Source organism: Chinchilla lanigera, unplaced genomic scaffold, assembly GCF_000276665.1.
Source record: "Chinchilla lanigera isolate Chin_1 unplaced genomic scaffold, ChiLan1.0 scaffold00019, whole genome shotgun sequence".
Taxonomy (NCBI): Eukaryota; Metazoa; Chordata; class Mammalia; order Rodentia; family Chinchillidae; genus Chinchilla; species Chinchilla lanigera.
Window position 1 is genome coordinate 12,550,956 of NW_004955420.1, and position 20,105 is coordinate 12,571,060.

General features: G+C 40.9%; 2 protein-coding genes across 3 annotated transcripts in view; both read right to left on the reverse strand.

The window, feature by feature from the left end:
* Positions 1-7,906, reverse strand: part of Tm4sf19 (transmembrane 4 L six family member 19) — a 26,427-nt gene extending 18,521 nt beyond the window's left edge. For both annotated transcript variants that reach the window (XM_013513401.1, XM_013513400.1), the window contains exon 1: positions 6,812-7,906. In XM_013513401.1, coding sequence (XP_013368855.1) covers positions 6,812-6,855 — 44 coding nt within the window. In that variant the 5' untranslated portion in view covers positions 6,856-7,906. The remainder of the gene's footprint in view (positions 1-6,811) is intronic.
* The window catches only part of Ubxn7 (UBX domain protein 7), a gene marked incomplete at its 5' end in the record, with an annotated part of 39,309 nt that continues 23,392 nt past the window's right edge, over positions 4,189-20,105 (reverse strand). The window contains 5 exon segments of the mRNA XM_005383133.2: positions 4,189-8,616; positions 10,694-10,773; positions 10,876-11,269; positions 17,770-17,897; positions 18,775-18,865. Coding sequence (XP_005383190.2) covers positions 8,455-8,616; positions 10,694-10,773; positions 10,876-11,269; positions 17,770-17,897; positions 18,775-18,865 — 855 coding nt within the window.

Here is a 20,105-nt window from a genome sequence, read left to right on the forward strand (position 1 = left end):
CCCGCCCTCCCCAATTCAAGTTGCAGTATTAATATAAAGCAACTGGGTACAACACAGCAAGAATATTCACAATTTGGTACAGCCCGAACCAGAGGATCACCAACCGAGAGAAAGATCCTCACTTCAGGAAATATTTACCTATAGACTACGTGTATCTATAGATCGATCACACCCGGTTAGCTAAGATTTCCCTGGTTTTAGAGCAAGCGGAAGTTCCGTTGAGTCTTATCCAGCAGTTTCAGCTCTGCTTTACCTAACGGCATGCTTTTCTTTTGTAAGTTCAGGCTTTGCACCACCTCCGTGTATCTTCGCACGGAAGGCTTTCCCTAGCACCTTTCGTATCATTTGCTGGATATACAGGAGGGTCTCTAGTGTGTCTTTAACGAAAGAATTTAGCGGGTGGTCCGGCTGCCTCCTGCTGGCTGATCCCAAAGCCTTCTTCCACTTCTGGGAAGTGCTACAGAACGACGGTATCTCCTAGCACCATGGGTTAAAGGCCCAGACACTCACGAACTCTGCGTTTCAGGGGGCACTTGCCAGAAGCACTACAATAGGAGCACTGTCTCTGTCCGTTATCTTCTTGGATTTTACCACAGAGTCAATTCAGAGCCTGTCCTGCATTAAAAATGCACATCTCAGTAAGACCACCACTGTCCGGAATAAGCCAAGTACACAGACATCCCAGGGAATCGCTAAACACTGTTAGGAACTGCTTGAAAAACACTTCTAAAGCAAATACCCCAAGCAGACATCACTCAAGTTCCCAACCCACCCTCTCTCCCTATCCCCAAACAAGTTTCATTCCTTGATCAACCTCTCCAATTAAGATGGGAAGTGAGGTTTGGAGAATGACACAAAATGTTTAAAATTAGTTAGTGAAGACATGCCAGCACTGGGCGTCTCAGGTGACTCGAAACACACCGTTTAAACTGAACTCACACAAAGCATGCACAAAGCCCACCACACACATGAAAAATTTCCATGGAACGATCAACAGCTATTATAAAAAGGACTTTCTTAAGGGTCAAGAAAAAAAAAAAAAGACACTAAATGCTTAGAATTTGTTATCAAGAGAAAAGCCATTCTGGGGGAGAAAAAATCCTAGAGGAGTGAAAATCTCGTGTCCCACTGCTTCCTGCCACAGCCCGGTGGGAACCTCGGTCACCGCCGTGCTGGCGTGACTGGTGCTCACCCTCTTGACCCTCTTGACTCTGGAGCGAAGGCATCTCCCTAGCTTCACGGGCCCCCAGGGGTTAAGTGAACCAAAGGGGGAGCCTAGGAACTTCACAGTAAGAGAGCCTCCACCACGCTCTCCTGTTCATGGACTGAAAGGTGGAGGTCACACACTTACTGCCACTCTAGTTAGCAGGTTGAGGGGATTTTTCCAGTGGCAATAGTCACTTTATTGAGGCTTAACTTATAGGCAACAAGTTACCAGAAAGTTATTAAGAGCATATCCTCAGTGTCATAAACCTTTCTGTATTCTGAATCACATCATCAGATTTTTTTTTTCTATTATTAAGAACAAAGCATCTTTGAAAAAAGCATACTATAAAATCATTTTAATGAAAACACCAAGGTGTCCAACTAAGTATCAACCTCTCAAACTCACCAGTCAGTCACCCCAACGGAGAGGAAAGCAGCAGAGCAGGGCGTGGTCTCGGGCCACAGTTAAGATGACCACACCGAGGCCATGACGAAGCCAAGTAACCAAGATGTTAAGAAAGGGAGACTCCATTCCGGGTCGGAACTCTTCTGATGACTTGAACTGTTTCCCATTTCCTAATAATGAAAGACTTTTGGTGGCCCAGCCAGTGAATAACTTTTTTTGTGATGAAGACAAACTGTCACTTAAATTCAGTCCATATTAGCTTGGCTTTTGCCGCTTGAAAACTTTCATGACTTACAAGCCATGTAAAATCTTAGGGCATTTTGATCTTTACAGAGGAAATACTACCATTAAGCAAACAAAAACTTGCTGCTTGTTGCCACAGAATTAAGCACAGCAAAGTAATTTCCTATAAGATTAGTATACGATTGTTCTTTAGGCAAAACACTGCCATGTACACTTCTAACTGTACAAATACATTTGGTTATTTTTCTAAGCTACCTCATTACAGAAACACTAAATTGTTTTAATAAGTAGTTTATATTGGGTTATCCAAATTTAGTTTGGGATCATATGGCAAAGAAAGGCCACATTTTTTTTTAAATGGCCCAAATCATTAAGTTTATGACCATGACTGAGATTCTAAGCAATACAACAGCCATCTGTAGGCCAAAGAGGGAAGGACAGGGGTCACAGAGCTAGCCACTATCTATCTGGTGTAAGAAAATTCTCTTCAGAAAAAAGCCATGAACTGGTATGGTGGGGCAACCTGTAATCCCAGAACTCAGGAGGCTGAGACAGGAGGACTGCTGTGAGTTTGAGGCCACCCTAGATTACACAGTAAACTCAGGCCAGCCTGAACTACACAGCAAGACCCTGTCTCAAAAAAACAAAAAGAGGGGGCTGGGGTTATAGCTCAGTGATGCAGTGCTTGCCCGGCAAGCTGAGGTCCTGAGTTCGATTCCTAGTACCGAAAAACAAAAACAACAGAAAATGAGCCATAAAATAGCTGTGTCAAATTCTTCCCTTGTATATTAATTTATAAAAAGGAGAAATATTAAAACTCAAACAGAATTACTAAAAAACAAAACAAAACAGAATTACTTAAATATAGCTAGTTATATTAAGAATAGTAACTATTTGTTGGAGAAAGGACATTAAAAGTCAAGAATAGAGAAGTAAAAAAAGAAACTAAGATTAAAAGATATTTCTAAGTAAGATTTTCATCACATCCAATAATCTAATCATGTGAGTTCACTTCATGGGGAAACCAAGGCCATTACTTTTAAAAACTCTTGATTCCATTGCCAGGCATGGTGATACATGCCGGTAATCCCAGCATATGGGAAGCTGAGAGAGAAGGATCGACACATGTTCAAGGCAGGCCTGGGGTATATGGTGAGACCCTACCTAAAAAACAGGAAACAAAAATCTTCATTCAAAACCATCTCTCTAGCTGGGCATGGTGGTGCACGCCTATAATCCCAGCACTGGGGAGGCTAAGGCAGGAGGATTGCTGGGAGTTTGAGACCAGCCTGGGCTACAAAGTGAGAGCTCAAGGCCAGCCTGAACTGCACAGCGAGACCCTGTCTCAAAAAGACAAAACAAAACAAAAAAAAAAACAAAACCATCTCCCTAGCAGGACTGACACATAAGTGAGTCAAAATCCAAGACAATCATTACTGAAAAGCCAAACTAACAGGAAAAATCAACATACAGTATTGGAATGATATTATTCTCTATTGGCTATTTTTATTTCTCTTTTTTGAGACAGGGTTTCTAGTTCAGGATGCCTTGTACTACATAGTCCAGGATGGTCTTGGATTCAGTGATCCTCCTGCCTCAGTCTCCCAAGTGCTGAGATTACAGGCGTGTGCCACCATGCCTGGCTGTTATTTCATTTCTAACGAATGTTCTTGCCACCTTCTAAAGTGTGTACTGTGCGATACTACTAAGTTTCACGGCAAGACAACAACTGAAATACTAAGCAAAGTAACCCAATGGAGTTGAGTATTTATAGCCCACAGCTGCCTTAAGTAGCCTATTGCGGAGGCTTGTATTATTGGGAAAGTGCTGTTCATCAGATGGGCTTCTTCACTTACGGTTTCACACAAGACATTGTTCTTCATCAACCTGGGCCCCATAATTTACTACCGAGTTACAGGAAAGATGGTCGAAGAGTGGGCAGGACACAAACCATTTTACAGAGTCAGCTTAACGAGACCTTGAAAAGTTGGCCGGAAAGTTGTTTCTGCCCAAACCAAGTGTAAATTCTAACAGCTCATTTCCCCAGTGACTGTTGAGCCAGGAGAATAGTTATTTTAAAGCATACAAGATAAAATTCAACTCCAGTGTCACCAGCATATTTGGTATGCATTAATTATGCCTTAGTCATACTCAACACTGATCAGGCAGGCATACAATGCTAACAACTCACGAACAGTAAGAACTGTTGAAAGGTCATTACTAGATTACTCCTATAACTCCCGCCTTTTGGGGGGATTTAGTCATTACAATGAGGTTAGATCAGGTTCCTGGGCAAATGCTATCTGTACACAGAAAAAAAAAGGCAAAGGAACTGATTAACAAGAACGTTTTTAATTAGCCTAAGGGTAATATATAATAAAGGGGATAGACTAGACACCAAAACGTGGAATGGAAAAGGACTTCAGAGATCATGTAATCAGCGGTCTACAGTGTGTGTGGAGTCCTTAAGTGTCTGCCAGGGCTCCGAAACTCCAGGTGCACATTTACATGTTCTATATGGAATTGATTACATTTAACAGTCAGCCCCACAGTTCCCCACCCGTGGCAAACTTAGAAGTGTAAGTCCTTCTACTTGCGAAGACTATTAACTATCCATCTAATCTACTGTTCTCAGTATGGGATGGGGAACCAAGGCTCGGAGGTAGGAAGAGACGCGACAAAGTAACAGCTCCTTAGTAGCAGCGCTTGCCCTACTACAGTCCCTTCCTGCACATCATCCACACCAGACACTTCATTTGTACCCAGGCAGGTAAGCTAAACCCTTCCTTCATTTCCCAGTTCCTAGTGGCTCCCCCCAGGATTCCTCTCAGCGTCGACATCCCTGCTTGCTAAGGATCTTTAGCGGTAGGGATTGAAACAACAATCCTTTCCTACTTGGGTACTGGTTGTCCACCTTACTGATAAAACTTCATGCTTTAAGCCAGTAATTACAACAGATGGAGCTAAAGCATGAGATGAATCAAAAAATATTTGCGCCACAGTGCTTCTCACCTTTCAGCCTTATTTCTTCGTGAAGACTTTCCTAACTAAAACCTACACTACTCCTTTCCTTTTCTAAACTTCTATTGAAATTATAGTTCAAGCCCAGAAAAGCAAACCATTACATGTTTTTCAATCATCTCATATGTAGTCCATCTGCCTAGCTAGATAAAACAGTCAAGAATCAGTTCTTAAGACTTCAAATATTTCCAATTTTGATTCAGAACTCAGTAAGTGACTTTGTCTTATACAGTCAAGAAGTAAAATTTTATAGAAGATTTTAAAACATACAGGGAAGGTTCAAAGACCTAGCATGGATGGGACACAGGAAAGAATTATTACATATTTTCTAAAAAACAGTTAAGAAGAGATAAAGTTCTTTTTTATCCTTAAGATTTAGTCTTGGCAAATAATGTCGCATAGTTATTTTCACATTTTCATCAGTGCATCATTTAAAAAAAGCAATTAATAATTAGCCTCTCAAAACAATGGCATAAATAAGACTATAGGCACAGTGCAAACTCCACAAGCTTTCCCTCAACTACTCCCCCTAGCTTTAAGGAAACAAAATCAAATGTGAACTTACAAAGTGGACCTTTGGGCAAATGGACTCCCTGGGCGCGGACAGGCACAGCCGGGAGCGGGAGGCAGGGCTCTGCCTTCCAACTACGACGCGCCGCTTACTGGCTGGGCGTCCTGACCACGTTCTCTGACCGTCAGTTTTCCTCCTGGCTTATTAAAGGAGGGCCAGCCATATGCGGGAGTCTGCAGGAGATTTCTAGGGGGTACGGAGCGCACAGCACGTGCCTGTACTCACAGCGCGCTCCCCATTCCCCCCTTGGGCGCCGCGTGCTGCTCTCTTCTCTGAGCTCTTCCTAAGTCCAACCCAAGTGCACTCCTCTTTTTCCTCACTAGTTTTCATTCCACCCCCTCCATGGTATTTCTGTTACTCTCAAAGCCTACCTTGTTCCTTCCCTCCTGACCTTTGAAACTCTCTTTTAAAAACCTAGAGGGGGAATGACTATGAACCTTGCTGACTTCATTTAATTCTTCGATCAGACCTTTCCTCCAGAGAGCAAAGGAACCCGCAGAGGAAGCATACAAATGGGAGTAAGCGCCCTCCCTAAGCAGATGAGGTTCTTCAGCAAGGCAACACTCCAGAGCTGGTCTTCTGGAGTAAAAGCCACAGCTCCCCGCAAGGGCCTACCAACCCCGCGATAACTGCACGCCTGCCTCAACACACAATCAAATCCTGTACATCTTGTCCTCTAAACGTGCCGACTGCATCTAAGCCGGGTGAATGTATCACTCTGTCCCTTACTTAAATCACACATACACTTGGGTCATCTCATGCTAACCCAAGTTGGAAAGTTACTTTGGTGTCTCATAAATGGGCACGCTAGTGCTATGTCCTCTCCTTTATGAACATGCTGCTGCAGGCTGCCAAGGTGCGGCTCAGAAAGAAAAGCTGGCAGGAAGAGGATGCAGCAGAGTCCTAGAGCGAATATTCTGGACTTCACAGTTTGGACCAATCTGGGCTTCAGCTGCGAGCGTGCTGGGAGTGAAGACAGGTGCCTCACAGCACAGCCGCACAGACCATCACTTCTTACCCACGTGGCCTCGGGTTTTAGATCTGGCCTGGACCACCACCAGGTTTTTGTAACCTCCAGCGTACTTTTGACAGTGGACAGCTCTACCCTCAAACAGCAAGTATATCATCCAAGTTCAGAGATACAACAGATCAGAAGCTGCTAGTTAAGCCTTAAGAGCCTATGAAAAACACCCAAGTGGTATTACTCAGTCACCAATCTACAGAGAGAACTCTGACTCAAGATATAAATGAAATTGTAATTATATAAATATATTTATAAATATTTATACAATTATATACTTATACATAAGCACTTACACAGACTTAGAAAACAAATGTAAGAACATTAATTCAAAAGGACTCACTGAAGAATAACAGAATTTTCCATGATTTCCTCAAGGAGATACATAACTCATTCTTCAGGGAGGGTCCCTAAAAATCCAACCATTACAAACCATGTTCTATAATTGTGGACTAGCAACACACAGCATCATTTTTTTTTAATCCCCTGGTTGCCAAGAAAACGGTCTTCAAGTCAATAGCAACCTAAAGGTCTCTGAGCAACAGCAATTTATGTTCCTCCCATGGAAGGAAGAATCAACTAAAGTCCCCAACTGACAAAAAGTGGTGTAAGTTAATTTCTGATCTCACCTCCAGATCACTACTCCCCTACCAGAGGACTCTATTTAAAGCTCAAGTAAGAAGTGAGCACACAGTGAAGCTCATAAGCCAACAGTATTATACAGACCCAAGGTGGTTTCTTAAAATAACATTGAAAGAAGCTTTCACCAGCTACAATCTGTATGTGGCTTTTCTTGGCAAAAAAAGCCACATCATGTGAAGATTACTGCAACCTCCAATACCCCCTTTAATAAAGTTGTCTTATGAACTGAGTTTAAAGGTCTTCCCCTTAAGAGATTTTCAGTTTTGACACCTTCTCGGGAAAATAGCATGAGGAATTAAGGTCAGTTACCAGAGCCTTTTAGAAACTACTCCAACCAGGGGTTAAAAAAAGAATCATTTCTAACCAAGGGAACATGGTTAGCAACTCTCAGCTGTATGTTTTTCTTTCCCCCGGGGACATACGTAAGTATGCCTTGAGCACATAGGACAATCAATAACCACAGTGGTTACGTTACAAGCCATTATACTGCATGATTACTGAAGAGCTGCCTTCTACAGCTCACCATGGGCCCAGACAATGGAGGAGCCAAAGAACAAATATGCTCTACTGGCAAAAACAGCAAGCACCTTCCTATCCAACACCACAATATGCTCACTAAATTATGTCCACTCTATGACTAGCAGGATCAATAGAACTAACAGCATAATCATGATGTCATGTCAGGCTAGGACACTGAAAGCCACCCCATGTTACACACCGTACACTGAATACTCATTCTGCCAATAACACACAGCATGGAAATAAAGTGTAGCTGAGAAGATGGGAATCTTTTGTAAAAAACCTTTTTTTTTTTTCACATATGATGAGCAATAATATAAACAATGTTATTTCCATGTAAACAGAAGCTTGGGTATTTTGTTACTTCGTGTTTCCTACATGAAGAACAACAAAAATGTGTTCAAAATTCTTCTCCCTACTAAAAATGGGGGCTCGTTAAAAAGGGAGGTTGTTCTTATTCTGAATCTACACATTATTTGTCGAAGGAGTCTGAGAATACCATCTGACCCTGAAAAAATGCTGTGCAAGAGATCACTTATCAGAACACACATTTCCTGCTGCTAATACTAGGAGAGATCTTATCCTTACACTTCCATTTGGTCACCAGATTAGTAAGAAATAAAGAACATGGGAAAAATAGGAGGTTAGGAGAGGGAAGGGAGGGGAGAGGAGACTAATTCTAGACGAGAACAAGAAATAAAGAGAAGGCAGGTGACTTGCTTGCCCAACTTTAGCGCTCTTGTCCTATGAGCCAAAATGCATACTTAGTGATATGGTGTATCACCAGTAAGGGGAAGGGGAAAGCCGAGAGGTCAGGCCAAGGTGCTAATTTCTCTCCTGTACAAAGACAGTCTCTTGAGGACAAAGGCCCGCCTCCTGTAATGTAATGTCATAGTCCAGATGGGAGAGTTTCCTCCGAGGGAAGTTGGTGAGAAGTTCAAAACGTTCATTTGGATATCCTTTTGACTGGACGTGCTTCACTAAAGCCTACGGAAAACAAGAAAAAGAGCTGTTATGCGGAAATAAAGGAAACAGTATGTTAATGAATTAAGTATAGAACACCACTCTTCATCAGATGAGATGAAACTCAGAGTCTAAGTTACTCTTTTAGACAATGAAAGTTCAACCTTGTGGAAAGGCCAACGTAACCCTTCGGACCGGAAGACAATGTATCTGTATCCAATAATTTAGGGCCACTATGTGATACTAAAATAGAGTTCTCACTGTCTCCCCAGTAAACCCAATCAGTACTTCTACAATACTGTCCTCATCGCTACACATTTCATCGGCTGTCCTGCTTCTGTCACGGAGCTGCGTCCCTTCCATCTCGCTCCGGCCCAGCTTGTGCACCGATTCCCTCCCTGTCCTTACTTCCTCAGAAACCACACTACTCCAGGATGGCCTCTTCCACAATCTCCTTAGTGTCGCCCTCTCTCCACATGCTTTGCACCAGACTTCCCTTTCCTTCGCCTTACTGCCCACTCTTCCCTCCAGCCTCAAGCCAAACTCCGAGTACTCCCGGGCGACACCTGAAAGCACAGGTAGAACTGATCCCAATACACACAGCTCTCTTATAAGGTTTACTTTAGAAATGAGAGACAGCAAAAGAATAGCAACAATAACTAAAAATAAAATAGAACAAATGACAACAACTGTAATGAAATTACCACCATCACTACTCTTAGGGGCACTAAATGATAACTACAAAAAATTGGAAGTAGAGCTAGGGACACAGCACAGCACCTTCCTGGCAAGCGTGAGGTCATGAGTTTGATTCCCAGGACCCTCCCATAACTGGAAGTATAAATACTTTCACAAATATAGCAAAACATTTAAAGTCTAAACGTTACCTGAACACAAGCACTATGATACAGTGACAGTGCCGTGGGGTGGATATGTCACACGAAGCTAAGACTAATCTCCTGTGTGACACTGAGGTAATGAGAAGGTTCACGATGGTACTCAGCAAGGAGATTTATTGTTTTGGGGTTTTTTTTGTCTTTTTGAGACAGGGTCTCACTATGCAGTTCAGGCTGGCCTTGAGCTCACTTTGTAGCCCAGGCTGATCTTGAACTCACAAGAATCCTCCTGCCTCAGCCTCCTGAGTGCTCACATTACAGGCGTGCGCCACCACGCCCAGCTTGGCATGCGCCACCACGCCCAGCTTGGCATGAGATTTAAAACATGAACTCTTCATTTCTGGAATGTGCCATTTAGTGCATATTTTTAGACTGCAGGTGACCCCAGGTAACCAGGACTGTGGATAAGGAGGCCCACCACACTTGCTCATTCTGTTGTCTCATCACTGGAGTCAGGTCGGGTGTCAGCACCAGCGGCCACACTCTTCTTACATTCCAGCCACCCCATCTCTAAGAATCAGCTTACTTATGTGCAGCCACAGTGAACAGCCAAGTATGAACTGCTGACCCACGGCGTGCGTGCGGGGTAGGGGTGTATTAATAGGCTAAGCTAAGCTAGTCACACAATCATTCTCTTTCCCAACAGTGGAAAACAGAGGCCAGGCCCATCAGCTGTGGAACTTAGATGAATTTAGAGGCCCTTCATATCCCCATGATGGACCATGTTGTATGTAAGCTGAGGAATAAACAGAAGCCACCCACACGCAGAGAGGAAAATGGTATGAAGCAGAGAATTCTAGTACTGTGTCATCTTCGAATAGCCCCATTCCCCCTTTCCAAAAGGAATCCCTTCAGCTGGCTTTGTACTCCTCACAGCACAGAACAGAAAAGCTGTAACAGGAGCAGACCCTGTATGACTTGCCTTGACAATGTGGGAAGGAAATGAACTACTGTGAATAAAGTTCAGTTTCCAGGCACAGATGAAAATGAACATCTAATATCTATTTAAAGAATCAAGGAAAGCCAGATGTGGTGGTACATGCTAGTAATCCTAGTACTTGGGAGGATGAGGCAGGAGGATCGCTGAGTTCTAGGCCAGCCTGAACTGCATAGCGAGACCCTGTTTCACAGAGAATGCTCATTGGACTTATTCCAATTAATAGTTTCTCTCTTTCAATCAAATGCTTCCAATTAGATCTACTTACTAGCAGCTTAGCTTGTTCCGGAAGAGTGATCTGTTCCCTTTTGCCATCTGGGTACCGCAACATCAGTTGTGCTTTTGGTCCTAAGGAAAGAAAGACAGAATTTAAGACAGGAGATTATATCAGTAATCACAGCAAGTCGTCAGTGATACTTGAGTTTTAAGCACAACTGTAATGTAACCCACCATTTACATCTGCGCCCTCCACAGCTCCATCTGACTTTTCAGGTGACATCTCCAAGACCTCTGGGTCCAAAGCTGGCAATCCCTGGTGATTTGTGGCTATCCCAGGCTCAGTTCTGGTGGAGGGCTCTGTCAGTGACCTCCTGTTCTCTTCCTTCCTATGCCCCAAATCTTTGTGGGGAGACTTCCTAGATTTGGCAAGATTCTCTACCTCTTCTTCTTCATCGGAGCCACAAATGGAGATGAACTCCTCACTGCCAGAAAAAAGTTCAGATTCAGACTCTTCATCTGAGCGGCTGTCCTGCTTGGTCTGTGTGGAGTCGAAATGCGTCTCCTGCAGGGAGGCCCTGATGGCTGCTTCTAGCTGGCTGTCCTCACTTGCATCTATCAGGCTCTCCTGTGAGTCATAAAACAGGTGGAAAGAAAGACACACAAACAGAAAGCATGACATCAGATACAGCAGAGAAATACAGTGGTCAACTTGGTGTCATTATTTTCTGTTGAATGTATCTTTTCTACTAAATTTAAGCTTTTGAGGGCGAGGATTTTTGTGTTACAAAGTCAAATTGAAATGGGCGCTTTACAAACATATATAATATAGGTATTTTGGACATCAAACGAACAAAACCAAGAAAACAGTTTAGTTGCTCAGAAAAAGACAATTAAACTTTTAAATCTAAACCCAAATACTATTCTTTACATGACTAACAAAAATATGTCTATCTTGCTCACTGTTGTACTCATCAACTAGCACTGATTTCACATTCATTCATTCGTTTTTTTAGACAGGGTCTCACTATATAGTTCAGGCTGGCCTTGAACTCATTATGTAGCCGAGGGTGACCTCAAACTCACAGCCGTCCTCCTGTCTCAACCTCCCAATGCTGGGATTATAGGTGTGTGCCACCGTGCCCGGCTAGCACTGATTTCTAACATTCAAAACAAAATGCCATACGTACAAAAATAACTAAATCCTCCCAAACCTAATTACAATAAGGGTTTTCATTATAATAATAAGTTCTCCCCTTGATGAAGTTCTCACATCACTGAATGAATGAAATGAGTCCCAAATACAACTTGTTTGATGGAAATTATTTATAACTTGGCTCATGCATATGCCACATAAAAAATATGTAGCTACCTCATTATAACAAGAAATTATTGTTAATTTTTAAGGGTATCCTAAATGGTATTATGATGGTTTTAAAAAATAAAAAGAGCTGAGGTATGGTGGCTCAAAACTGTAATTCCAGCACTCAGGAGGCTGAGACAGGAGGACTGCCACAAGTTTAAGGCCAGTATGGGCTACCCAGTGAGATCTTGTCTCAAAAAAAACTAAAATAAATGGGTAAGTAAAAAAAAAAGCGTTCACCAAGACACACCTAAAAGTATCAATGAATTAAAAAATGAACTCTGAGATTTCTTTCAAAAGAATGCAGATATGGTAGAATACAAATAAAAGCAGGCTGGCCACTTATAATTGATTGGAATTATTTAACAGATAAAGCCTCAAATTTCTTAAACTTTTCAATATGCTTAAACTTTTCCACAATAAAAAGGTTAAAAATATACATGTTGCTAATAACGAAACAAAGGAATGCCTGGCTTACACTATCTGCCAATCAGGGCAACAAAGGAAAATTTTATCAATTTTTAAGTCTAATTTACCACTGCCCAAAGCAGGGAGACAAGCCCATGAAACCGTGGCTGTGGCAGACGGAAGCCTGTCACAGTGCTGCTGCACTGCAGGCAGCTGGGTGCTGGACACTACTGCCACCGCAGCCACGACCAGGGTCCTACCCCGCACTTCCTCCCCAGTCCTTCCCCAGGACGTCCAGCAGAGAAACTCCATTTACTAATTTTGCTCTGTAGCTACACACTAGAAAAGAATTATAGTGTTAAGCTATAGCAGTATTTAGAGAAAATTACAGAATTAGATGTTATATTATGAAAAAAGGTCTCAAATTAACCACTTGAGTGTCTACCTTAAAAAAAAAAAATGGAAAAATAAAAAACAACTGTCCACTTAGGAAAAAGAAAGTGAAATTAGGTCCAAACTAAACAGAAGGGATGGCAGAAATTAATCAGTGACAGAAACTAATCAATAATCTAAAAACAGAAACACAACAGGGAAGGAAAATCAATGAAACCAAAAGCTGGTTCTGATGAATAAAACTGTTCATCATCGTACTTAGACTCAGGGAAAAAGAAGAAAAACAATACATTACCAGTAACAATTAAGAGAGGGGACAACTACTACCTCTACAGTCATTAAAGGAGTAGTAAACTGGGCGTGCTGGCACAGGCCCATAATCTCAACATTTGGGAGGCTGAGGTAAGAAGACTCCTATAAGTTCAAGGCCGCCCTGGGCTATATTATGAGAATTCAAGGCCACCTTGCACTATATAGTGAGGCCAAGTCTCAGGAAAAAAAAAAAAAAAAAAAAAGAGTAACAATGGAATGCACTGAACTTCACCAGCATATCTACACCCTTAGGTAAGATCCCTGGAAACACAGCTGAGAAAGCTCATTCAAAAAGAGATGTTCTCTTAGGTACAGGACTACTTAGAAATTGAAATTTGTAGTTTAATAAGGAAATTTAACTTGTAGGTTAAAACTTCCCACAAAGAAAATCTCTAGGCCCACATGGTAAATGTCACCAAATATTAAGAAATAATTTCAATCCTAATCATATTCTTGTAGGAAACAGAGGAAATGGACAGTTTCCGATTTACTGTAAGATCAGTTTTAACCTGATACCAAAATCAGAAAATGACATGAAAGGTAGTATAAGAAAGATAAAACAAGAACAGAAAACTCTCAAAATAAAAAACAAAACTATAAATCAGTATCCCTCATGAGCACACACACAAATTCTTAATAACGTGTTAGTAAATCAAGCTGGGTATGGTAGCACGTGCCTTTAATCCCAGCACTTGGAAGACTGAGGCAGTAGTACTGCCAAGAGTTCAAGGCCAGCTTGATCTATATCACTATTATATAGCTACACCCTGTCTCAAAAACCAAAGCAACAATAATTTATCAAATCAAACTCAACAATAACAAAGCATCAAAACCAAGTGGGCTTTAAACCAAAGACTACAAAGTTTAACATTCAAAAATCAACTGATGAAGCCCAGCATGGTGGCGCAAGCCTGTAATCCCAGCACTCAGGAGGCAGAGGCAGGAGGATCACCAAGAGTTTGACATCAACCTGGGCTACACTGTGGTTCAAGGTCAGTCCGCACTACAGGATCCTGTCTCAAAAAACCAAACCAAAGAAAACAAAAACCCAAAAACCATTATCATCTCAACGGATGTTTAAAAAAAAACAATGACAAAATCCACTAACAATAAAAACTCAGCAAACCAGGACCAGAAGGAAAGTTTCTCAGCCTAATAAAGTAGGTATGTCTTTATTAGAAAGATATAGCTAACACCAAACTTAGAAGTGAAAAGAATGAATGTGTCCTACTAACATCAATGACAAGTAAAGATATCAAATCTCACTACTTCTATTTCATACGGTACTGGAGGTGGTACCCAGTTCGACAAGGCCTGAGAGAGAATAAATAGGAATAGGGATCAGAACATCAAAACGGTTCTTTGCTGACAACGAAACGATTCACACAGAAAATTCTAAGAATCTACAAAAGCGCTACTATAACCAGAACATTAATTTAGTGAGGTTGCAGGGAAAAGGTCAATGTGCGAGAACTAGAAAACACTACTGAAAGACAAAGAAGTGGGGAGATATATTCCTGTCTACACACCCAAAGATTCAATTGTTAGGATGTTGAGTCTCAAAATCCTCCACAGAGCCAAAGCAATTCCAATCAATCAATATCCCCATAGCTGCTTTTTTTTTTTGGTATAAAGTGACAAGCTGGTTCTAAAACTTTTATGAAGATGTGAGAGACCTGAAATACAGTAACTAAAACAATTTTTTTTCCTGGTACTAGGGACTCTGGGGATTGAACTTAGAGCCTTCACAGTGAATTATATCCTCAGCCCTTTTCATTTTTTATTTTGAGGCAGGTTCTCACTAGTTTACCAGGCTAGGCTCAAATCTGTGATTCTCTTGCCTCAGCCTCCCAAAGTGCTGGGATTATAGATGTGTCCCATCACACCTAGCCCTACAACAATTTTAAAGAAGATGAAAGTTATCATACCATGTAATTTCAAGACTTACTACATAATTATATATAAGATAGATAATCAAACCAGTAAAATATTTGTATAAAGGACAAGTTAATAACTGAATTCATTGAGTTCATAGAGACCCATATACAAAATCAGGATGATCAGGTTTTGTTTTTTTTTAAACAAATGTGCAAAGACCAATTCAATAGGGGAAAGGAAATTTTATTAAAAAGATGATACTGCAGGGTGGCAGTGCAGAGCTATAATCCCAGCACTCAGGAGGCTGAGGTAGGAGGATCCCTGTGAGTTCAAGGCTAGCCTGGGCTACATAGTCAGTTCAAGGCCAATTTGGGCTGCATGGTGAGACCTTGTGAATGAATCAATGAATCAATGAATCAATGAATGAAATTGAAACAAGTGAATAAAGCCAGGAGTGGTAGGGAATGGCTGTAGTCTCAGTACCAGGGAGGATGAGGAGGACTGCTGTGAGTTCAAGGCCAGCCTAAACTATATAGTAAGACCCTATCTCAAAAAACGGGGGGCTTGGGGAACTGGCTCAGTGGCACAGCACCTGCCTGGCAAGATCCTAAGTTTGATTCCTAGTACTTTAAAAAAAAAAAAGTAAGAAATAAAAATAAGTGAATAGTCACATACAAAGAACAAACATAAAAACTCAAGTGGGCTGGGCACAGTGGTACATACTTGTATTTTGAGCACCTGAAAGGCTGAGGCAGGAGGAGCACAATGTTTGACCTCAGCCTGGGCAACTCAGCAAGACCCTGTTTCAAAAAATAAGAAGGCTCTGGGTTCAATCCCTAGTACTGCAAAACAATACAAGCAAAAAACTCGATCATATCTTAATATCACATACAAAAATTAATTCAAAAAGGAGCAGAGTGAAAACTATTTTTTAAAGAAAAAGATAAAATCTTGGGCGAGGGCAAAATTTCTTAGCACATAAAAGCACAAAAGTTGACCAACTGGATTTCATCAAATTTACATTTTGCTCTTGAAATACTATCATAATAATGAATAATCAAGCAACTATCATAATAATGAATAATCAAGCAACAGACCGATAGAAAAATATCAGCAAACCACATATCCAAAGGGCTTATATTTAGGCTATAAAGAACTCTTACAATTCAATAACAAGGAGATAATTCAATTAAAAAAACAGGGCCAGGTGAAAAGCTTTAATCCCAGGTACTTGGGAACAAAAGAAACACTCTGGGGTGTTGTGTTTTTGTTGTTTATTTTAATACCTTCAAAAAGAGCACTATCCCATGCCCTGAATGCAAAGGTGACCACTGGAGATTGGTCTGCCCTCTGAAGTGGAGGCCCCAGAGCTCAGACCCATTCTACCAGTTAGTCCAACAGGAATGAGAGGGCCCGGGGTATACTCTGCCTTCTCCCTCTGGCCAGACCGTCATCTCCATGGAGGAGCCCTGGGTAATTGTGACTATGGAGGAACAAGAAAGCAGCCTGTTGCTAGACACAAGTGCAAATCTCTCGGTCCTTCTTTTCAATCCTGGCCTTCCTTCCAGCCATCACACCTCAGTGACAAGAGTCACTGGTGAGGAGGTAATATGCTATTTTCGACAACCGTTAGGCTGTAACTACTGGTTAGATCCTTCTTGCATATCTCTTGTCTTCCTGAGAAACCACTTTGAAGATACCACCATGTATTACAGCAGCCATTGATATTTTCCTACTAATCTATCCATAACTCTGTAATGTTTGTATTGTTCCTATCCTATTTCATAAATGGATGCATGTCTATTATTATGTGTTTCCTACAACAACCATTGAGAATAGTCAATGATTATTCAGTAGGTCACTCATGTACAGTTCTATTTATTTTCTTTAGAAGCCACTTTGAAGATACCAAAGTATAGTTCAACAACTATTGATAATCTCCTACCTCTTTTGTCTGTAACTCACTATTATTTGTCTATTTGTTTTCCTGAGAAACTATCTTGTAGATAACAATATGTAAAACAATACCCATTGATAATTTCCTACCACTTTGTCTGTAATTCGGTAAGCCCCCCTATTATTATGTTATCCTTCTTTTACTCTTTAAAATAAAATAAAATAAAATAAAAAAAGAGCACTACCACTCAAGGTTTCTCCTTAAACAGGTGCTTTGTCCTCCATAAAAGCTAAGGAGCTATTATCACTGGACTACCAAAGGCGCGTGCTCTAAAACTATTTTACCTTCACTGCCAGCAAACCCAAAAAGCAATTACCACCAATGTGAAACTGCTATGTCTCTGAAGGTCCCTTACTTACAGCTAATCATGATGCCAATTCTAAAAGAAGTCTGCCTAGTAATAGCATATTACAGAAATTAAGTACAGAAGTAATCTCCGAAAGAGCCAGAGAATCAGGCCCTGAAGCTGTACAGCCAGTAATCACGGCAAATTATCCCAGAAAGTTGTTCCAGTGAAACACTACTGCTACAGCTTCCATCTGTATAAAAGAAGCCCTCCCAGGGATGCCCTGGGCAAGTGGCTCCTCTCTGCCCCATCCACCTATTCAGGGCTCATCTCTTAATGAAGATCTTAGGTCACACGCCTATGCCCTCACTGCAAGACACACTGGGAATATGAGTCTGACGACTTCCATGAGAAGACAGAATCCTTATGCAGGAAATTATCAAAACATCACCATCTTAACATCAGACGTTTTACACAAGATGTATACATACAATTTCATGTACTACGATCACCATGTCTACTCATACTTACTGATCGGGCACATTTTTTGGGAGGACTGCTAGAGAGTCCATCTAGCTGCCCATGTTCACCCAGAAATCCTGTCACTTGGTCCAAGAAAGAAGATACATCTAATTGGTGCCACTCTACTAACTTCTGACCTAAAGATTAAAAATCAGGATACATAAACATAATAAAAATCAGTACTTTTCCTGAACATTGTCATTAAGTCATTCTTTCTGCACATGCATACTTAAAATTTAAATGAACACATATCCCCACAGCTATGTTTTACATCACGTCTAGAGACTATACCAAGTGTAACAGACCTCACAGATTCCCACCCATCACGACAGGGTAAGTATCTTATCTGCTGGTACCACTTATTGCCATTTTGGAAGAAGACGTTCAAAGAAAGCAGTATCTACATAAAATACAATCAATAAATAATAAAAAACCATGCAGAGTACAGTGGTGCATGCCTGAATTCTCAACTACTTGGGAGCTCAGGCAGGAGGATTACAAGTTTAAGGCTGCATAGGCAACACAGCAAGACCCTGTTTCAAAACTCATATCCCCAGAACTGCTTCAGAAAGTGGCAAGAACAATGGGACAGTGTGCTCAAAGGGAGGGGAAGGGTTTTGAGGGAGCTTCATGGCAATGTGTTCTTTACTACAATAAATTTCTTACGTTTACACATGAATTATATTGTTTGATCTTTTTGTTGTCAAAAAGATTTCCTCAGTATATATATATATATATATATATGAGTGGTTATTTATTTATTTATTTGTTTTGGTTTGCTTTTTTGGTACCGGGAATTGAACTCAGGACCTTGCGCTTGCCAGGCAGGCGCTTGTGCTGCTAAGCTATATCCCTGGCCCATGAGTGGTTATTTAAATAACTCATAAAGGGCATGAACAAGAAACCATCACCTAAATTATTGCAATTCTGAAACCAAATATTAAAAGACCAATCATTTAGGTAACTGAAAAATATATGACAGGTTACAAGGCTGTGAACTAATGTAAATCTTACCTGTTCGTGGGTCCAAGATGGAGACATAGGGGAAGTCCCCTAACTTATAAAATTGTATGTATCTCTGACCTTCCTCACTGTCGTGATAAACCTGTTAAATCATTGACATATAAAAAAGTCAGCCTCTAAAAAAGGGACCAAATATAACCTTGTTATGTACCAATGGCAATTAATTCTCCAAATGCACCTTTAGCACAAAGCATAATCAAGATATTTGGTGAACATTTAAATTTTAAAAGTTTTTTAAAAATATAGTATAGCAAAAGACTCAATACCATTAATCTCCCTTGAAAATCCTACCCCTTGCTTCAAACACACCTGCCTTATCACTCTTCCTACTTTGTTTTTTTAAATTTTTTTTTTGTACCAGGAATTGAACTCAGGACCTTGCACTTGCCAGGCAGGTGCTTGTGCCACTGAGCTATATCCCTCTTGCTACTTTCTGAAACAGTTCTGGAAGTCCTCTTTCCTGAGTGACTTTATGAACTGCAATAAAAAACACAGTGAATACTGCTGACGACTGCCATCCAATGGAAAGGCAGGCATCAATAAAAATATGATGCTGTGTTCTCTTCCATCTTATTCACCCCATGTGATACTGCGCAACTTCTGCCTCTTCCCCAATGCCAAAATGACCATGAAAAGTAATGATCTCAATTGATTCAGGACACTGAGGCAGCCAGGACAGCATACAACTAAAGACACTTGGAAAAAAGACTTCCAGAACGACAGAATAAATGTGCTCTAAGTGAGGGGAAGTATTTTCAGGGGAGTTCATGGCAACATGTTCTTTACTGCAATAAATTTCTTAGAAGTTTACATATTAATTGTATTGGTTGATCATACTTTACATACATGTTAGGGTCTCACTCCCGTTAAAGAAAAATGAAGATAATATGGGGTAGAGTCCCTCAACTTCCTATATGCAGGTCCACCTGGCCACTTCCCATAAACATATCACCCTAGCCCTCCTCCCCTCCCAGTTCAGAAGAGGCACTGCTGTGTCTGTTCAAGTATCTGTCTACCTATGTCATTCCGGACCCCCAACATAAATGTATCTCTGCAAATATGTTAAAATTATAAGCTTGAGGGCATCTCATAATGTTAGCCAAAGAGATAATATTCACTCAAATAAAAGGAATTTTGCCATTAGAAACAATCATATTGCATTCAGAGGCCTGTAAAACATGAACAGGCAAATTAATAACATTAATAGTATTCCTTATAATAGAAAACAATTAAATGACTCTTTCGGAAGTTACTTCCTATAACTCTTTAAAATTAAAAAATGAGAGCAAGATCATTTAATCTTAGCGCAATAATTTCTACAA